The 21,464-nt window shown below is 41.8% G+C and overlaps 1 protein-coding gene across 1 annotated transcript in view; it reads right to left on the minus strand.

The window, feature by feature from the left end:
- The window catches only part of WDFY4 (WDFY family member 4), a 4,454,583-nt gene that overhangs the window by 2,821,375 nt on the left and 1,611,744 nt on the right, over nt 1–21,464 (minus strand). The window contains exons 22-23 of the mRNA XM_044055648.1: nt 13,344–13,417; nt 8,623–8,784 (exon numbers count right to left, since the gene is read on the minus strand). Coding sequence (XP_043911583.1) covers nt 8,623–8,784; nt 13,344–13,417 — 236 coding nt within the window. The remainder of the gene's footprint in view (nt 1–8,622; nt 8,785–13,343; nt 13,418–21,464) is intronic.

A 21,464-nucleotide genomic window follows, 5' to 3' on the forward strand; every position in this document is an offset into this window, starting at 1 on the left:
ACACAATTGCCCTTTATAAGCACTTACATGAGTGCATGGATCATGCTATCCCAAACAGAACCAAGACGCTATCCTCCATAAAAAAGGAAGCCAATCTGGTGGTCCCCTGCCATAAACAAACTGTACAACAGAAGGAAGAAACTCTTGCAAAACAGAGTAAAATCCCACGAGTGGAGGACCTCCCCGGTCAGCCTCAGTAAGAAGCTGCGATCCAGGATAAACTCCTCCAAAGCTAGTTATGAAAACAAAATCGCCACTGATTCTAACGACAACCACAAAGTATTCTATAGCTATGTCAAGAATCTCAATGGCAACACTCAGATCTGCTGAGTTACAGTACAATGGCACTAAATATACAGACCCAACTGATATTGCCAACATCCTGGCAGATAGGTTCAGTGCTAACTTTACCCCCCTCTCACCCCCTAAAGAGCCCATCTCTATACCGGAAGAATGCAAAGTTCCTGTAAATACGGCTGCACAGGTAAAAGCCACACTCTCCAAAGCCAAGAACACAGCATCCATGGGACCTGACAACATCCCAGGCTGCGTTCTACACGAACTACAGAACGAACTGACACCCCACCTAAGCACTATGTTCAATCATAGCCTCACCTCATGCTTTGTGCCTGCTGAATGGCGCACACCAACGGTTATCCCACTCCACAAGGGGGGGAGCCACCACGGACCCTGGGAACTACCGCCCCATTAGCCTGACGAGCCTGGTCTGCAAGGCCATGGAACTTATAAACAAAGACACTGGTAATCTCCAAACTCTGGATCTCACCCAGTTCGGGTTTGTAAAAGGCAGATCATATCTCCTAAACCTGATATACTTCTTTGAAGTAGTCAGCAAAGCCGTAGACAAGGGTAAGGTGGTTCACACAGCCTATCTAGATCTTACCAAGGATTTCGACACTATTCCCCACTCTGGAATTATAGATAAACTCACTAAACTACGTATAAATCCCTATGTCACAAGATGGGTTGCCAACTGGCTCACTGACAGAACCCACACTGTGAAAGTAGCAGACTCCAAATCCGACTTCAGACCACTGACAAGTGGAGTGCCACAGGGTTCAGTCCTGGGTCCTCTCCTGTTTGATATCTACTTCTCTGAAGTATAGGCTAACACAGAAGGTCTTTGGCTAACGAAGTTCGCAGATGACTACAAACTAGGAGCCATAATCGAAACTCCTAACGATGTGGACATCCTACAAAAGGGCCTCACTGAGACAGATGCCTGGAGTCAAAGCCATGGCCTCAAGCTCAATGCCAAAAAGTGCATTGTTATCCCCTTTGGTAAAAACTCTGTACCCATGAACTACAACATAGGCGGTAGTATACTTAACACCAAAAGTGTGATAAGAGACCTTGGGACACAGGTGGACAGTAGTCTCTCCTTAGATAATCACATCGCCACAGTAGTCAGGAAATCCTTCTATGTGGCACACCTCATCACAAAAGGTTTCTCATCCAGAAAAAAAAGAGGTCATTGCTCCTCTCTACTCATCACTCATTAGACCCATTATAGAGTACAATGCCCCTTTTGGTATGTACCTCACAAGACATCTACAACAACTGGAAAGGCCGCAGAAATACCTCACAAAGAGGATTACCGGTCTCAAACCGATGCCCTATGCAGATCGTCTCAAAAAACTCCAGCTTTACTCCGTCGCATATCGCCTACTCAGAGGTGATCTCTGCCTAACATACAAAGCTATGTCAAACCCAGAGCTGTTGGACATGCTCCACTTAAAGAAATCCCAATCCCTCCGAGCTACACGCTCTAGGGACCTAAACCTTGTCACCACAATAAACAGAACATGCCGGAGGGATAGATTCCTGTCCCAGAGACTTCCCATACTCTGGAATAAACTACCTATCTATATCAAACAAAGCTCCTCATTAGCACTCTTCAAGAAAAATCTTGATGATTGGATGGGAAATAGGAAATTCACCCTGGGGATCACCTCTGTGGCTCTGCTCGACAGTGGCACAGGAAAATAATTTTCTTGGGTGGCAAAAGCCAGGGTACCTTTTTGGCTGGGCTTGTATAGGCCCCAGGGCCGATAGCCTAGTACCTACCTATGAACCTAAGAAAGAAAATATTTTTTGCAGAAAAATGTTGTAGTAGAAGGTTTTCCCCAAAATGGGACTTATTTGCCCTGCCCTGAAGGCTTGCTAGCTGAGCGCCAGTTCCATGAAGACCACAGAGGTGAAGTGCTTTGGCAGTAAGAAAGCACTGAAGCTTCTGGCACCCAGACTACCTTTTTGTATGGGTTTGATCAAGCCACTAGCATTTTGGGTACACAGAAGATGGCCTATACCTTTAAAGGATGACCAGCGGTCCTATCCTAGGACAGGATATAATCCATATAACCTAGACTACTGCAACAGTGATCTAAATGTAGGACATACTACTGAGCTTCTCTTTCACTGCTTTTCCTCTTCAAGAAAAGTGCAAGAGTTAAATACAAATCTTAAGTTGTGGCTCACTTCCATCTGACAGAAGAATACAAGGGCAAAAGCAATCCAGCAAATGCTACAACAGGTGCAGGCCAATATGCCCACATGGTGCCTGAGGATTAGGATGATGAAAATGCATATTGGGAAAACATCCCACCAATCCATACAATCATTGCAGTGCTCCTGCATCCAGGTCAGTACATACCTACAGGAAAATCACAAGCAGTACTTCTAAAAATGGAGACGCCAGCTGAGGAACCATCACTTTTGTGCAGTCTTGGTAGACAGAATGGTGTGCAATGTGAGTCCTGATGTCTCTTGGTCAACAGTTTTGTTACTTTAACCTTGTTGGTAGATGCCCTCATCAGCATGTCAAGTGCTTCACATTCACCACCCATCTAAGTGAGAAAGCATTAGTGCAACTCCACTGTACACCATGTTATCCCCACCTTGTCTCACATGTGCATTTGATATTCCCTTATTTGGTGATGCAATCTGCTGTGCATATTACACAACATCTCCATGGCCCACAGTGATAGTATCACATTCCCATCCATTTTCTGACAGTTTTAGCATGTAGATGTCAACAAGCAATATGAAGCACAATTAGTGCTCAACCACGTCTCATTTACCAAGCTGGGTTCAGTTATGTTGGCTGTGGTAATCACGTGTGGCCACATATCAGGGTTTCAATAAATACCTTGAAGTCTTTTTCTTCACTGACACGCAAGAATGGAGCATACTGGACATTTTAAGATTTCTCAGCTAAAGCATGCATATGGAGGAAGAATTATAATCAATGGGCTGAAAGCTTTCAGTTTTCTACTAACTTGCCTTTCAGCAAGAGAATTTCTGCTATCTGCATCAGTTATTTTTCTACTGAGATACATACTTTCAAACATATAAACTTTTGAAAGAAATTATTTTTAGGTTGAAAGAAAATATAATTTTCTTAGGCTGAAAGAAAATATTATTTTCTTAAGTTCTGCAAGTATTTTTCACTTATATCACCATGTAGAATTGTGAGGGTCAATTCATAAGATAGACAGACTGGATGTCATCTAATTTTACTGAGACTGAGATTCAAATTGGACCATATTAAGATGTATTGCATGTCATGCACCCTTCTGTATCCATATTGTTAACACAAGAGACCGCACTGCCATCACTTTAAAATGAATGTCCATTTGTCACTGTCACTAGATGTTGTACATTGGCTTACCAAGTGTTCTTGTGAGCTGTTCGTACATGCAGGTAAGTGGGATTTTGCCATTTAAGGTTAGAATAAAGTACTAAATAAAGGAATGGATTGAGTGGTGTGTGTGTGTGTGTGTGTGTGTGTGTGTGTGTGTGTGTGTGTGTGTTTCTGTGTTGGGTTCACAGCACGAGTTAGGTAGGGTGCATTTTGTATGCTTGACTGTGTATGTGTTGTGTGTGTAAGTGTGACTGTCTTGTGCAATGATACCATTAGGAAAAGGATTTTTGGTAGGTTAGTGTGCAGGGCTGGGTTAAGGGTAGAACAGAGTTAGGGTTATCACATGAGTAAGGTGGGGCAGGAGAGAGAAGCACTAAATCTGATGTCAAACATTTCTGGTGAAATGGAAAACTATGTTATGCCAAAGGCCAGATATTCAACACTCCCTAAAGCTAAGAGTCATAATGCTAACTTAGTGGTGGGGAAGTGGAGCAGATCCCACATGGGGATACAGAGAAGTTTACCTTCCAGAAATAAATCAGAATGAATTCACTGTATCTTACATTTTTGCAGTATTTTGCTGTTACATACTTTGAGCTTTTAACTATGAATTTCGTTTTCATTTTTGTTGGCCTGATGACTGCTTGCTTTTTGCCTTTTGGGGTCAACTTGCTTTATTCACATATCGCTTGTTAGTGAAGTTTGTTGAAGCACTGTTTCCTTTCTGGGTTTTTTTTGTCTGCTTAAATACATATAGATATCTAAGGGTTCATGATGCATGAAGGCTATGGTAAGAACACATGACCTCAAAACTGCTCACTTCAGTTTACAGGTTCATAGGTGATTACTATGCTAACAGCACCAAGAGGCTTTCTTAGCTATGTATTCCCATATATAACTGACAGAATAAATTACCCAGAGGCATATAATTGTGTTTAGGTAGCACAGCATTTAAAAGCTGCTTCTAACAGGGGGTAGCTGCGAGTCCAGGGGTAGATTTTCAATTCCTCATCCATTGGTCCAGATTACATCTGAATAGGTTAAGGGATGAAGTCTGCTTCACATGAATGGGAAGCTTGTTCCAAAGTAGGGGGTAGTCTCTGAGAGACATATCTGTCCCTCTAACAAGTTCAGTTTATGTTAAAAACAAGATTTAGATCACTGGATCAGTTTTTATGAATCTGTTAGACTTGCTGATGTACAGCAAACCCCTTAGTATTAGGCACAGATCACCATTCAGTAGTCTGTAAAAGGCTGAGTATAAACACAAGGCTTTGAGGCAGTCTGCATATTCCATGTAGTTTACACCTTGTGCTCTTTTTGTAAGGAACCTCTGTGGGCATTCCAGTTGTTGCATATGCCTGGTAAGATACTTACCGAAGGGAGTATTGTACTCTGTGATTGGTCTAATGAGGGCTAAGTATAGCAGGGCAATATCTTTAGACCTGGATGCCATACCCTTGGTAATGAGTTGCGAAATACAGAATTAGTTCCTTACAGAAGTAGACACATGGTGATCAAAAGCCATGTCACTGTCCACATATATTCCTAACTTCCAAACCACTGGGTATACTCTTAAATGTGTATTGTCTATGTGGTAATTTCTAGGGTGTCCAACTTTCCAGATATACTATACTAGTAACCAAGAAATGTTGTAAGTTTGAATTTTAGATGAGTTTTTAAACTCTAGGCTATTTAATAAATTGTGAATTTTTGTGCAGAGAAGTTAAGCCCCAAAAATCCATTGTTTTATCTTGGAAAGAGTGTGAAATAAAGTTTGGAAAACACTAACTTAGGGCATCCTATATTAAAAACCAAAACGGTAGTACTTATACGGTTGTACCATCCAAAACCTTGTATTAAATACTTTCTTGTCTGTTTCACCACACTGTAAAAGAAGGTTTTTCAAACTGTCGATATCATATCTTAATCACTTGTCACTTGCAGGGATTTATCATGTACAGCAGAAGATATAACTCTGCACAGTTTGCTTTCACTCAGATTTGGGTAAATAGTGGTTGTTAACCAAAAGTTTTCTCACAGTTTGTACTCACAGTTGAAATTTGGAAGTCTGCTTCCTGTCTGTTACTTGTATGAAAAAACATAGACAATTCAGGTAACAGGATGAGCATTTTTAAACTTAGGAACTGGTGAAACAGTCTGTGGCTCAGCAGTATCGATTTCTTGTGGCATACTACAAAAACAGTTTAAGATGCAGGTATCATATCATATATAGGTTGCCACCTATATGCAATACATATCCATATCTATTCCTGGATATGGATATACATAAACATGCATATCATATGTGATAAAATAATACAAACTTTTACACAAGGTGTGTTGCATCATATCTTCCCTTGGTATGAAGTGAAAAGATACAGTTACATGGCTATATTATACAGTGTGGGTGGGTGTATCTGTTCAACAAATCAGTGTAAAGCAACCTATGATTGTAAAAATACACTTTTCAGGGGTCTATACTATTATCTAAAAACTGGATTGGGTTCTAGGGGATGAAACATGCTGAGGGGATTTGTCCTTGTGTTGAGGTACCTTCAGTGAAGGAAATCAATGATGGTGATACAGAATGCTGGACATATTGTGAACACTGTGACATATAAACTTTTGCTACTGGAATCTACTAGGCTGTCTTGAAAACTAGAAGATCGGTGGCTCCCACCTACCCATATATGAAATCAATTACACATGTTCTGGAATACAAGAGACATAATGGCTAGTTTGTAAAGCAGATGTCATGTGGGTGGTCTGGGCTTACGCTCAACTGCCTTGCTTGAAATTAATGGTTTTGAATTCCAAAGCCTTAACTGTCTCATCACACAGTACATTGAGAATTAAGGGCATATATTTATGTAGGCATGTCATGGGTGGTCTGCAGACCTTGGAAGTCATGTAACAGTTAATGACATGCAGTGTTAAAAGGTAGTGCTGGCTGCAGGTGATGTGAGGCCCAAACTCTTCATATCATTCTTAAATACATGACTTGCTTATTGTACGGCATAAGATCAAATGTCCTGTGCCTTATATTACACAATACATATAGGAGCTAAGTGAACATATTCTAAACAACCAGCCATGTTGTTGATAGCGTTAGAAAAAAAAAACCTCCTCAAAACATCAGTTCATGTATGCATTTTGCAAACAAGGCCAAAGGCCTTCTGCTTCATATTGCACATGGCCACCATCAGCATGTAATGTTAAGAAATACATTTGGTTATGCCGCAAGACTTTCTAGGGACTCTTGCAAGTACAGACTCTCATTATATGGCTTTGTGCCTCTCATCACACAGCCCATGTGAATTCTATTGCTTATGTTCTCAAAATGTAAGAAACTTCTTTGCATATGTTATCATTCAATCCACAGCACCAAAAGTAACAATCATACTAATGTTCATTTCACAACATAGAAGGCATGAAAACAATTCTATATTAAGAGGTCCCTCTAACTCTGCAATCCTGCTTGCACTTGTGCCTAACCAGTATACACTACAGTGTCAGAAAAAGATGTAGCTAATTTATACACCAAGTACTTTATCATACTGTTGATGTATTACTAATGGTCAGTGCCCACATGCTCAACTATTAATACTGCAATCTTAGATAGTCATGTCTGTAACTAGTTGATACTTTAACTGGATGAGTAAGTACAGGAAATATTTTGTCGTGTGTGTGTCTTGAAATAGGCTGCCATCCTCTTTGTGGCTGGTTCTTACCTTGTACCCACTTCTTCCTAGGATAGGCTCCAGCTGTCATAAAGTCCCTCCTGAATTCCATAAAGCAGGTGTAAAAAATGAATGGATGCATGATGTTTCCACTTGTGACACTACTTAATCTAAGAAAAATTAGTATTAAAAGTAGTAGTAAAATAATGTAATATTTTTCACTGGAATATGAGCCACTACCAATCTGACAGATCAGTCAGGTTAAAAATACTATGTGTGAGGCAAATTTCAAGTGTTGAGTGATAGAGACTTTGTGTGCAAAACTAATTAATTTAGTCCTGATTTGATTATCAAACATTTTAAACACTTCAGAGACTTCTGTAAACTGTTACACAGTTCTGACTCCATATATATTCTAACCCTATTTGCAGAATACCATATCAAGACAACTCCTTGTAAGGGATCTGAATGACTGACAGGGCTTTATGAAGGTTCACTCGCCATTAAGTACAAGGTAATGTGTGCCCTGCACCTATTTTGAACCGGGAAAAGCCGAAAGAAGAAGAAGACTGCTGTTGATAAGGACTACAAATAATCAAGATCTTATCAACTTGATTTCTGAATGATACTTTTTCTCACCTTTTATTGGAAACATTATGTCCCAAAAGATCTGGGGAGCTGCAAGCAGGTGGCAGGATAATGACTGGAGAACTGAGATCATATTTAAGTTATAATAAATTAATTTAATTTAATTTTAATAACTCGCCAAAAGCTCATTTTCTGGCAAGTCTGGGTGGATAAGGAAGTTACCTGACAGGCTGGTACCACAGAAACATGAAGGCTGACTAAACTCAGGTCCAGATCTTTTAAGCTGCAGTTCACTACTTAGCAACAATTATTCTGCCTTCTGGCAATCAAAGAACTACATGCTAAGAATTTGATCATACATGTAAGAAACACTGCAAGTTTTCTTTCAGCAGAAATAGGTACTGAAACAGTGCTGATTTATTACTCTAGTTTCTTGCAAGAAAGATTTCTTCACCTATACTGATGGGCCATTAAATTACTGGTAGAAACAAACATCAGAGATCGGTGGCTAATTTGCTTTCTTAACAGATTGCATAAAAGGTCATGTGATTTTTCAGTACCAAAAAAAAAAAAAAAAAAGTTCTCTGTAAAATATTTAATAAAATGAAAAAAAGATTTCAAGTTTTCTAAACCTATACAAATCTTAAAATTAATTTGTCCTTAAAAATAATTAAGTATAGAACTTACCTAAGAAAATCTTGAGTGTTGAAGTGGCCTTTTAAAAGATGGGTCAGGATATTGCATATGCTGATAACTTTTGACCCTGTCATGCTTGGATCACTAAGCAAGAAAATTAATTTTGGCACCAACTGCAGCTGGTGAGCAATCTCTGCATTCTTGGTTCCATCACTACAAGAAGAGACACAAAATATTAAAATCATTTACTAGAAGCAAAGTATGAATGCATGCCTCCTGAGAAAAACTGTGTTGGTTTCTTCTTGAAAATTTCTGACAAAGAGCTAGAAAGACTTTAGCAGAAAACACAGTTTAAAATGAGAACCAGCACTGAGACATCTTGTTTGATGTCACAAAATGTCACACTGATGATTGCTGTACTGTATTCATGACACTGTTATCATGTACTTTAAACACTGACAAAATCTGATGCAAATGCTCTTCTTTAGAGGTTAAATAAACCTTCAATCAAACGTTTACATTAGAAATACAATAGTTATTCAACACACTTTTTTGTGCGGAATTTTTCATTCTTACTTTGCATTCAGTGATGCAACAGCCAGCAGCTTTTCCTTCCAATGACAATCACCAAAACATTCTGTCTGATGTTATTTCTAACAGGCATTTCAATGAACATAATGATGCAATTAATATCCTCCTCTGCTTCAGTTTCCTGAAAGTGGTGTGAAACAATTTTAATAGATCTGAGTACATTTTCTGAATGACCTGTAAATGCGTTGCTGTAATTTATATAATGGGCTTCAAGATGAGTGATACATATTGCATGCCTGACATTCGAGATCATGGTTTTATGTGCAGGTAAAGTCCATTGATAAACTAGACTGCCTAATCTGGTATGAAACCAGTACAATGAAATGCAGTTGTCTTGAGAGCTAGCATTTTTTTCCCCTCACTAACCATGTTAGTTAGTTAGGGAGACAAAAAAAAAAAAAAAAACACATAAGAACTTAATCAACTACTACTGGAGTAGTTACAAGGGCTTGACTTTTCACTTCCCCCTAACTAATCAAGGCTTTTAGCCAGGGTTAAAAAAGTTAAAAGAGCAGTAAGTAAGGAAATAAACAAAAAGTGTCTAACATAAGTAATTGCAAAAACAACTAAAAGGGCCTGCCTTATTCATTTCCCCTTGTTAGGTAAGGCTATTACAAAGCTGAAGTTGTTGACCAGGAAAGTTTAAACAGATATAACAAGGACATGATGTAAATGTGTGTTTGTGTGTGTGTGTGTGTGTGTGTGTGTGTGTGTGTGTGTGTGTGGGGGGGGTAAATAAACAACTGGTGCTCTTATTTATGCATTTCTTCATTTGATCACAGTTAGACAACTGAGCGGTGTAGAGTCAAAAGTGTTGGGTACATTTACTTTGTGTGTGTGTGTGTGTGTGTGTGTGTGTGTGTGTTTGTGCGAGTCTATGCATCTCTGCATCTTCTTGTGTGTGTGTGTGTAGTCATTAGTAAATACTAATATACTTGATATTTTGTAAACAAAACACTTCTTCCAACAATTTCACAAGCTACAGCAGCTTTGAAACATTAGTCAGTGGCACTGGTTTTATCATACATATAAAATATTTATATATGTATATATAATAATACAAAATACAAAAAGTTAACAGATCATATCTAAGTATAATAAAGCCCTTCAGAGTGGGTTGCAGGGAAATAATGGACCTTCTGGGAGTGCTATGAAGCCCTCTGCCTGGGTACTTCTTTATTTCCCTTTCCTGTAATGCCCACCCAGTTAAGCATTACTGCTTGCATAATGGCAGATTCTGTTTTATTGAAGTAATGCCTGTGTGCTAAAGCTGCTAATGTATCAAGTTTGTCAGAATGCTGACAGTAAATCTGACAGAATTTCCAAAATATGTCTTAAGCAACCAATGTCATTCAATGGTTGAAACAGAATATATTTTATCACTCTCACAGAGGTCTTGTGAGACAGAAGCTCAGAGTAAGTGCCTTGCAAGTCCCTCACAGTGATGTAATATCTGTACTATATGGGAACTTGTCATTCTGTTGCATTACCACTGTTGAATTCCACTTCAGCTAAAAGATTTTGCCAAAAATCACTTTCAGCAACAGAGTAGAATTCTGTCATCTCCACCCATGTGCAACCTTGGAGTAGGTATATTTAAGTTTAGGGGGTGTGAGGTGTTCTCCCACATTTATACATCTACCTACTAAACCAAATAAACTATTTGAAACTTCATCACGGCATCTTTATTCCCTCCACAGGGAGGGTATCAGAGAGAGAGAGTCTCCTAGATCTGCTAGCTAAAGGGGTCTTAAAAATATTATGCTCCACAAAGTTTCACATTGGTAGGGTCTGTCATGCATTCAGTATTAGCAATTTTTTAAACTGATATCCATGGTAAATAGAACTGAATCATATTATTTCATTAAAAGTTATTCTATAAGTAAAAATATATTTTAACCATCATATGAGTTCCTTACTGAAGTTGTTAGTAAGTGTTCAACATGTTGCCCATTTGTTCCACATTATAAGAGGTAGTGTTCCTCATTTTGGAGGTAGAAGGTTGAGAGCTATGTCCCACATGGGGATGTATGAGGGCTTGCTCCCCTGCAAAAAGTAATTTGTTTTGAGGTTTGCTAAAATGGGATTCAGTGAAAGTGTTGCCTGTCTACTGACACAAATCTGTACCATACGTAACTCTGAGTGATTTATTACATAAATGCAGTCTCTGTGTATCTGTTAACATTTATGTAAGTTAAAGCAAAAGCTAAGCATTTTAACCAGGACACCCATATAGTTTAAATTTAATTTTGGCATAAAGTAGTCCCAATATCAAGTTACCAAGCGTATGAATTTGGTTCTGCTCAGTTTAAAGATATGAAAGCATTCCTAATCATAATTTTCAGATATAAATGATATTTTGCAAATTAAGTCACAATATCAGAAATTAAGTTATTATTGTGCATTTGTAAAACTGGATGCATTCCTGTACCTTTGGCTGTGTTAAAAGTTTTAGGTACATTTTATAATAGTCTCTTCAGGGCAGTACTTGATATACCCCTACAATGTCATTGCAAAGTTCCTTTGCCAATGTTGACTTTATAGCTCTTGTACATTTTTTTTCCTGTCACTTGCATGAAATTGCCTTTTAAGATAATAGTATGCAGTGGTAGTTCAATAGTTCATGAGGTACATGAAGTCCAATACATGGCAGTGTAAATTTTATACATTACTGAACATTGATACGTTTATATGGAAATTATTCGCTACAGTAAACAGGGAGTAAGACAACTGGTTCAAAAAATCATATGTAGGGTAACCTGCATTTAGTCAAAATTATCATTATTAGGTGATCTAAAGTAAGGAATCAAAATTTTTTTTTTGCTTTTCTGCACCTAAAGAGACAAAATTAAAGTAACCTATTACTATGACATTACAAAGAACATGGGGTGGAGGGGCAGTAATAGCCACTCAAAGAGTATACAAGTGAAAACGCACTCTGTGAAAGTGGCAAAGCTGAGGAGGATACACATTAAAAATAAAAGAAGACACCATTCCAGACCTGGAATGGAAATGTTTACAACTTATACATAAATACTAAGCATATAGGCAACAATGATCTCTCTGATTTGGCTTACAAGTATGTTATTAGAACAGTTTTGATAAGACAAGCATCATAAACACTTAATATAGACAGCAGATTAACAAAATAATGGAGAAGAGGATGTCACATTTTATTTAAAACTCCTTAGTGCTTAATAACTGCGTACAATGCTGAAAACTATGTAATTATAGCATAGTCTGATGTACTTCTCCCTGTAACAAGAAAATCTGGCATTGCTGTATTTCTTCAAGACATAACCAACTTGTTATGCTTTGTTTAGTACAGCTTTATATACTGCAAATGAAATGAAATTGCACTGGTGCCTAATGTAATTGACAAACAGTTAAATCACAGTTAGTAGATGGATTGACAAATTACCACACCATTTGTAAAGGACAAATTCAGTGGGTGCTATTCCAATACGTACTTAATCAGTCCAAACAGCCTTCAACAAACTACAATAAATTAGTAAGTCATTTAATTAATTCAAAACTTTACATGAGTGTGTGTGTGTGGACTTTACTGACATGTCTTGTTGGAAGGACAGACCCGTTGTACCACCATACTTTATTATTAGTGCTACAAATCACTGAATTTTAGGGAAAATCATTTTCTCAATGCAGTTAAGTTTGGTTTCAGGTAGCTGATATATACAATTTAGTTTAATTTGTCTGGCTGTGAATAGTACTATTTGACGACTACTGACTCTCCGATACATCCAGGTCGCTTGTTCATAGTTAGCTGTAACAGACAGACATTTGACTTGAAAAATATGATCAAACTTCTGTTCAGTGTGCAAGAGCATACAAACTTTTCTAGGTTTTCTGGGGTGAAGCAATGCTATGCTATCCACTTTCCCACAACTTCAAAATCACTTTTATAAACCAATACCCCTTGCAGCAACCCCATTCCTCACATTGAATTCAGATCTGCTATACACAAGCCATGATTCAAATTAATGTCCCTTGAAATGCCTGTTGTTCTTGTCTCCAACATACTCAGAAAGACTGGTATATCTAAGGAAGAAAGCAGTAACAGGTATTATCAATTTTTATGACTTATGAAGTAACTGACAGCTGTAGTCTGACAACTGTATATGCACAAACAATACTGTAGTACAAAGTTCCCGCAAAGTTACCTTGGAGGCTTGAAAAGGTCTTCCAAATGTGAAAATAGTGCAAGATCCAACTTTTCTGGTGCATTCAGCCATATCTGAAGAACAAAATTAGTTTATGGATTAATATTACAACTGAATGTTTTTGATCATGATCTTTTCTTTTCCTGAGTGACATGATTCAGAAAAGAATAGAATATGGATATATCTGAGCCAAAATGAAGAATTGTTCACAATTACTGTGCATGCTGTTTTTCTCATGATTATGTTTTTTGTTTTTTTGTATGGCTGGAAGGTAACCTTCCACAACACAATTAGCTTTACAGATCATATGCAAATAACCAATTTGCTAAGACAAAATATATATTTTTTGTTTTTCAATAGGAGGCTATGCTTCATACATTTCCCAATATTTGAAGGAACCAGACATTACTTTAGATGATCAGCTCTGATGCTGCAATATGCCGACAAGAAAGGGGCAACCCAAAAGATAAATTAACAGCAACTGCTTTCACAATACCCTGCTACCCCCCTGAAATTCATGGTCTGCTCTTCCCATACCCACATCCACAGAATATTTTCCCAGCACTAAACCTTTCCAAGTAAAGCCAGAGGCTGAGACGACCCTTAGTCATCTTTATTGCTACTTGCTAAATCCACACTCATCTATAAAACATGTTCAGAAAATGGCACCGGACAAATCAGCCTTTTTGTTGATAAAATGAATGCCAACTTATTTCTAATACACTTTACAAATTACATCCACACTTTGATTATTTCTGTTATTTCTTAACACTGGATACTATTTAACAGTTTCTCACAAAGTTTTCATCAACAGTTGTAAAATATTTTTGAAACTTTGCAGCTATAATAAAAAAGAATGCTTATTTTTAAAGCATTGTTGAGATCTCCTATGCATGCATAATATCAGATGTTTTGAAGTCATACTGTTTATATGGACAGCACACCTTGCAGCAGCTGCAAATCTGTTTTTGGGGTATCATGTAATCCATCAGGTCACTATAAAGAAGTAAAACCAACAGCTATCTGGATCTCAATTAAACTAGCAGCGCTTACCGGAGCGAGCCATGTAGGTGTCATCTCCTCATAGGAGACTGAGAATGCCAAATGTTATTAAATAGCAACCAGGACTAATACTTCTACCAAACGTGTTAAGAGCCAAGATATGGAATAGTACATGTTGGGCTGTGGTGGGTCATCTCTTCTATATGTAGGCTATGGAGTGTAAAGCCGTGGGAGCTATTTGGACTGAAAGGTATCAAAAGGTGGTTTAGTAACATCTTATAATAAATTTACTGTTGACACTATGGATTATATAACACAAGTAATGCCCATACGAGTCTTCCTTGTATGGGAAATCCTTCTGTAAGCAACCTGTGCATTAATTATTTTTCTTCATGTTTTAACCCTACAAAGTGAAGATAACCAATGCTCCTTCAGTATCATCTGAAATGTAGAGTCAGGCTTCCTGGTAGGGACCATCAACAAATGACTTTTTTGTCAATGGGTGACAAAAAGCATTAGTTTTACAGTCTTTATTATTAAATATTTTCCAAGTAAAATTGTAAATATTACATACTTCAAGGTAATATAAATGCTCAGGGAGTAATCTGCACATTTATTACTAATTAATATATTACAACTACTTCTCCTAATGAAAACATATTGCTTCTAGCCACTAAATCAAAAATCCACCAACAAGAAACCAGTTCCCTAATGTAAATTACTCAGCTACTTCAGTTACAAAGTAAAAAGTCATAAAAATAATTGCACCAAAAGACCAAAATGATTAAATAAAAAATGTCAGTTAATGCCAAGACACAGACAAAAAAATCTAGAAAAAAGAATAAATGAAACAAAAACATAAAAAAAAACAACAGCTTGGATATTGCCTGATATTTTTAAGAAAATAAAAAAAAAGTTTCTGAAGTCGTCTGTTAAACAACATAGTCAAAAGTGCTTACTCTGCCCCCCCCCCCCCCCCATAAAAGTATCGCTGGCTGTTCCAATCTGTTTTTAGATTTTTTTCTTTTATTTTGTTTGCTTTAAACCATAGCCAGTTTGGCACATTTTTATTTGTTTCATCTAGGAAAGATATATAGTTTTTTTCTAGGCACAGCAAATTTTGCAGCATCCCTTTAAATGAGAGTACTTAGTTAACAAATAACAGAACTTCAGCAACCGTAACATGTCATATACAGATCTCTGCTGCTATACATGCAAAAATCCACCTAAATAGTCTTTTTACCAGAGTCAAACAAGGTTACTAGCTCTCTAATTTTCTATGCCCCACTTTCTTAAAATTATATCTTAGAATATCCATGGTACATATATAAAACAATGAGTGAGAAGGTCACTGAAAAAACAATCAGTAAAAACAAAATGAAAACTCCAGCAAAGCTAGAACTTCCACTGAGTGGCCTCCCAAACCTCTTGTATCAGAGGCACATGGGATATATGCAAATGAGCCTTATGAACATCAGGTGTTTCAGCTCACTGGCAATTCTGAATGCCCATGACTTGTTTCGTCATTTTAATGGACAATTTCAGGCCAATAAAGCCAAACCCCACTAGCTGTGGATATGCATATTTCGGCCTTATGACCTCATCAGCACAGCACAAGCAGAGTGTTTGACTAAGCATTAGAAACACAGGGCTGTTATACCCAGCTGATGTCCATTATCATTAGGGTCACTGCAAAAATATCCCAAACAACAAACTAAAACAATGAGTGAGAAGATCACTGAAAAACCAATCAGTAATGGCCTGAAATTGTCCACTAAAATGACGAAACAAGTCACGGGCATTCAGAATTGCCAATGAGCTGAAATTAGAAGTTATGTACTTACCATAACGTTCCATCTGAGTAGGTGTATTCATTTGTCTGCAACCTGTGGGTCATGGATCCGATATCGGATCCGAACCGGCATGGTTTTCCAGCTATGGATCCGAGCTCTCAGCTCCTCCCCTCACCCATAATGCCCTGCTCTCCCTACATGACCTCAGATCAAGTTTGCCATAAATCAGCATACCCTGTAAAGGGTAACACACACTATGCAGGAAACTGACAAGGCCAGGGGGATAGGAGGGCGGGATGGTTGCAGACAAATGAATACACCTACTCAGATGGAACGTTATGGTAAGTACATAATTTCTAAATCTAAAGTAGGAGATTCATTTGTCTGCAACCTGTGGGACAGAGTCCTCAGCTACCTGAATCTTGGGCGGCCGTCATGGAAGGATATTCCGGAGGACCGCGGAGCCGAAGGATGCTCTACCTCTAGATGTAATATCCAACTTGTAGTGGGAAATAAAGGTATGGGATGAAGCCCAAGTGGCTGCTGAACAAATATCATCCAGAGGAATCCTAGCTCTAAAGGCTGCTGAGGTAGAAACTGACCGGGTTGAATGGGCATGTACTCCCCTCAGGTGCGGGCCTCCCAGAAGCTAGATAAGCCAATAAGATGAACTGTGAAATCCAGCGTGATAAGGAGACTTTGGAAATTGGTTTACCCAAATTGAATTTAGCAAAGGAAATAAACAACTGATCGGATTGCCTATGGCCAGCTGTCCTGTTCAGATAAAAATGAAGCTGCCTGTGAACATCTAAGGAATGTAGCTTGTATTCACCCTTGTTTTGATATTTAGGGAAGAAAACAGGGAGGTTAATGGATTGATTAATATTTGCTTCAGAAGCTACCTTAGGAAGAAAGGACGGGTTGGTCCTGAGGAATACACGGTCCGGATGAAAGACCAAGCAAGGAGGCTTGATGGACAAGGCTTGAAGTTCTGAAACTCTCTTGGCCGAAGTAATAGCCACTAAAAAGGCTGTCTTGAGAGATAAAAATTTCAGATCTAAAGTGGCCGCAGGTTCGAAGGGGGGAGTGGTCAATGCCTGAAGAACCAAAGATAGGTCCCATGGAGGAACCGCTTGCTTTACAGGGGGCCTAAGAAGAAAAGTACCTTTCAGGAAGATTTTACACAATTTGGCAGACATCAGTGGACTGGAGTCATGACCAATATGATAGTGAGAAATTGCCGTAAGTTGTACTTTGACCGTGGAACTGCTGGCACCATCATTAAAAAGAGTGGTTAGGAAGTCAAGCATCAGAGGAAGGGGAACTGTGAAGGGGTCTAGACCTTGCCGTTCCGCCCAAATGGAGAACCGTTTCCACTTGCTGCGGTAAACTTTCCTGGTAGATGGTTTATGAGCCGCTACCAGAATGGCCTTAACGGGAGACGAAATACCGGGAGTCCTGATCAGGAGTGGAACTGGAGCAGCCAAGCAGTTAGCTTCAGGTTGTCCAGATTCGGGATTGGTAGATGGGACGGATGAGATATCAGATCCGGAATGGGATCTAGAATCCAAGGTGGATTCACTGAGTGAGACCTTAGGAAAGGGAACCAGATCTGTCGAGGCCAGAATGGGGCAATGAGAATCATTCTGCACCCCAACCGGGAGGCTTTCTGAAGAACTTGGAGCATCAGAGGCAAAGGAGGGTAAGCGTAAAGAAGACCGGGGGGCCAAGCATGCACCAGAGCGTCTCTTGGGGTATCTCCGGTCGGAGGTATTAGAGCGAAAAAACTGTCGCACTTGGTGTTTGAGGGAGACGCAAAAAGATCGCAACAAGGAGTTCCCCACCGTGAGAAGATGCATTTCGCTACTCGAGCATTGAGAGACCACTCGTAAGGGGAGAGAATGGTGCGACTGAGCTTGTCCGCAAGGATGTTGGACCGACCCGGAATATGCGCTGCGATGAGAAAGCAGTTGGTGGAGATTGCCCATTCCGACACTCTCATGGCTTCTCGACAAAGAGGGTAAGACCTGGTTCCCCCCTGTTTGTTGATGCGCCAGACGACAGACATGTTGTCCGACTGAATCGCAATAGTTCCCCAGGGAAGAAAGGCCTGAAGTGCTTGCAACGCTAAGAGCACTGCTCTCATCTCTAGAACATTGATATGCAGTAAGGTCTCTGAATCGTTCCACGTGCCTTGGATCGTCCGGCCTGCAAAATGCCCCCCCACCCGAGGCGGGAGGCGTCCGTGGTCACCGTGGCGAGAGGGGGAGAAGCACAAAAGTTGCTGCCTCTGTGGAGATCTTGGGAGTGGAGCCACCACAAGAGGGACCGCTTGCAAGCCTTGCTGATCGCTATGGGATGATGCATTGGGAGAGCAAGATAAGACCACTGAACTAGGAGTGTCCATTGAAGGACCCGCATATTGAGCCTGGCGAGAGGTAGAAGAGCTATCGCTGCTGCCATGGACCCTAGAGCCCTCAGGACCAATTCCGCCGGAACTGAACTGGAGTGGAGGATGGCCCGCACCTGGAGCTGTAGATTCTGAACTCTGTCCGCCGTGAGGAAGGCTCTCAACTGTCTCGTGTCTAACCTGGCCCCTATAAAATCTATGAGCTGCGTAGGAGCTAGGTTGGATTTTTCTGCATTTATCGTGATGCCCAGGCGGGGAGCTAGATGGAGAAAGGAGTCTCGCGCCAATAACAGTAGATGCCTTGTTGGGGCGGTAAGGAGCCAGTCATCCAGGTATGGGAAGACCTGTACCCCCTGAAGCCTCAGGTGGGCCGCTACCACTGCTAATACTTTGGTGAACACCCTGGGGGCTGTGGTGAGACCAAAGGGAAGGACCCTGAATTGGTAGTGACTGGCTCCCAGCCGGAAGCGAAGAAACCTCCAGGAGCGTCTGTCCATTAGAATGTGGTAGTATGCGTCCTTGAGGTCTATAGAGCACATCCAATGATTTCCTCCCAGAAGGGGGAGAATGGACTGCAAGGTAACCATTCGGAACTTCTCCTTGGGAACTGCCAGGTTTAAGAGTGACAGGTCTAAAATTGGTCTTAGGTCCCCCGTCTTTTTTGGCACTAAAAAGAACCTGGAGTAGAACCCTGATCCGATCTGGTCTGGGGGGACGGGCTGGATGGCTCTTTTCTTCAGCAGATGGCCAATTTCTGCCAAAGCGGCCTCCCACTGACCGGGTGGAACGTCGGGGAGGGACTTTAATTTTGGGGTGTGATGAAACGGAATGCGGTAACCTCTGGATATGATGCGGAGGACCCAGCGGTCTGACGTTATGGACTCCCATGCCGCTAGGTGCTCCAAGAAACGCCCCCCGACTGCCTCCAGAGTGGAGCAGCTGGGCAACCCTTCAGGGTTGCTGCGCGGGCCATTCAGAGAAAGGTTCTCTGGACCCAAAGTTCCTGGGAGCCCCTCTAGCCCTAGGGCGGCGTCCTGCCTGTCCTCCTCTGCCACGGAAGGACTGGTTGTCCGGAGCGGGTTGGGACTGCTGCGACTTCCGGAACCACATCTTCTTTTGGCCCTTTTGGTTCCTAGAATAGGACCTCTGGGGCACCGAGAAGCGGATTCCGACGGCAGACAGCGTCTTCCCGTCCTTCTTGCTCTGGGTTAAAGTATCGCGAACCGTTTTGCCAAAAAGGGCAGAACCATCGAAGGGAGCGTTCGCGAATGACGCCTTGAAGGGCTCCGTGAAATCACAATGGCGGAGCCAGGCCTGACGTCTAGTAACTAGGCCTGCCCCTGCGGCTCTAGCGGCTCCCTCCGTAGCATGGGACAGTAACCGCATAGAGGTATTAGTCACGGACCTGAGAGTGGCCATATGGGTGGAGTGCAACAGTTTGTCCTCCTCCGACATGGACTCTGGGGGGGATGCAGCGTATTCCTTGATAAGATCGCGCTGCATCCTAATCACATGTGCCAAGTAGTTCAGCGCCCTCACTGAAAAGGTCGCTGAACTAAACATTCGCTTCCCCAAGTGGTCCATCATCCGAGACTCTTTGCTCGGGGGATGGACTGAGGGACTCTCCTGAGCAAGTTCCCTCTTGGTGGCTGCCGCCGTCAACATGGCATCTACTGGAGGCCCCTTGCTCCAGTGGGCACGGTCAGCCGGGGGACTAAGGATGCGGTCTGGCCTTTTTGGGATTGGCTGCACAGTGTCCGGTTCCTTCCACGCCCTGGTGGTAATCAGGTCCACCAGGGGGTCGGCAGGAGGGGACACCCAAGAGGTAGATGGGCCCGCTTCAAATGCCTCCAAGAACACGGACTCGTCCGAGGAAGACTTGGGGGCAGACCACCCCCCCTTATGCGAAGCATTTCCATGATGTCTCCAAAGGAGACATCCTCGGGGGGTGATCTTGGGGAGCCTTCCCCTTCCTCCAAATCCGTGTCTTCTGTGAGAGACTCGGGGGAGTCTATGTGCCTCCTTTTGCACGTATGCTTGCGAGGGACATCCTCAGGGGGGCTGTCCGAGGACCCCTCGCAAGCGGTGTCATGTTCCAGAGGAACAACTTGGGGCAAAGGAGCGGGCTGTCCCAGTGGCTGGATGGTGGAGCCTGGCCCAGTGCAGATGGAGCGCGGGACGGAGCCGAAGCAAGTGCCGGGGGTCCGGAAACCCTCAACTGGGCCCTCTCCACTACATCAAAAGCCGAGGGGGAGCCAACCTCGACCAAAGGATCCGATAATCGGCTCCCCCTCGGATCCGAAGAGTGGATCGGAGCCGGCACCGAAGCACTCGGATCCGAGGGGGCAGTGCGCTCCGACACCGACGGCGACGAAGGAGCACTGATCCCCCCGGATCCGAAGCTCGGATCCAGGCTCCGAGAGGTCGGATCCGAAGCACTCGAGGGCAGGGTCGGATCCGAAGTACCCAGTACTATCGGCGCCGACCCACCCCCGGCTCCGAAGCTGCTTGGCTCCAATCGCTCCGAACCCGGGTAGCGGGTCGGAGAAGGAGCTATAGGTTTAAAGAAAGGGGTCGAGCTCCCCCCCAGAGGGGGGGGGGGGCAGGAGCACTCCCATCTGCATCTGGGTCTGGATGAACCTTCTCATCATCCGGTCCAGATCAGCGTCAGATAAACTGTAGGTAGATCTCGATGAGGCTACCGAGGTAGGCCTTGAGTGCCTCCTCGATAGCCTCGACGGAGATCGGGTCTCCTCCTCCTCAGGTCCCGGTGAGAAGCACACTGGAGACCGGAGCCGAAGAGGGGGAGAACCAGCAGACAAGGAGGCCGGAGGAGAAGCCCGCTTGGCAGGCGGGGCAGAAACAGAGGTCTCGGCCCGCCGCTTATGGTGCTTCTCCCTCCGGTCCTTTTTTCTT

The sequence above is a fragment of the Protopterus annectens genome, chromosome 14.part0, assembly GCF_019279795.1.
Source record: "Protopterus annectens isolate FY-2018-M chromosome 14.part0, PAN1.0, whole genome shotgun sequence".
Lineage (NCBI taxonomy): Eukaryota > Metazoa > Chordata > Ceratodontiformes > Protopteridae > Protopterus > Protopterus annectens.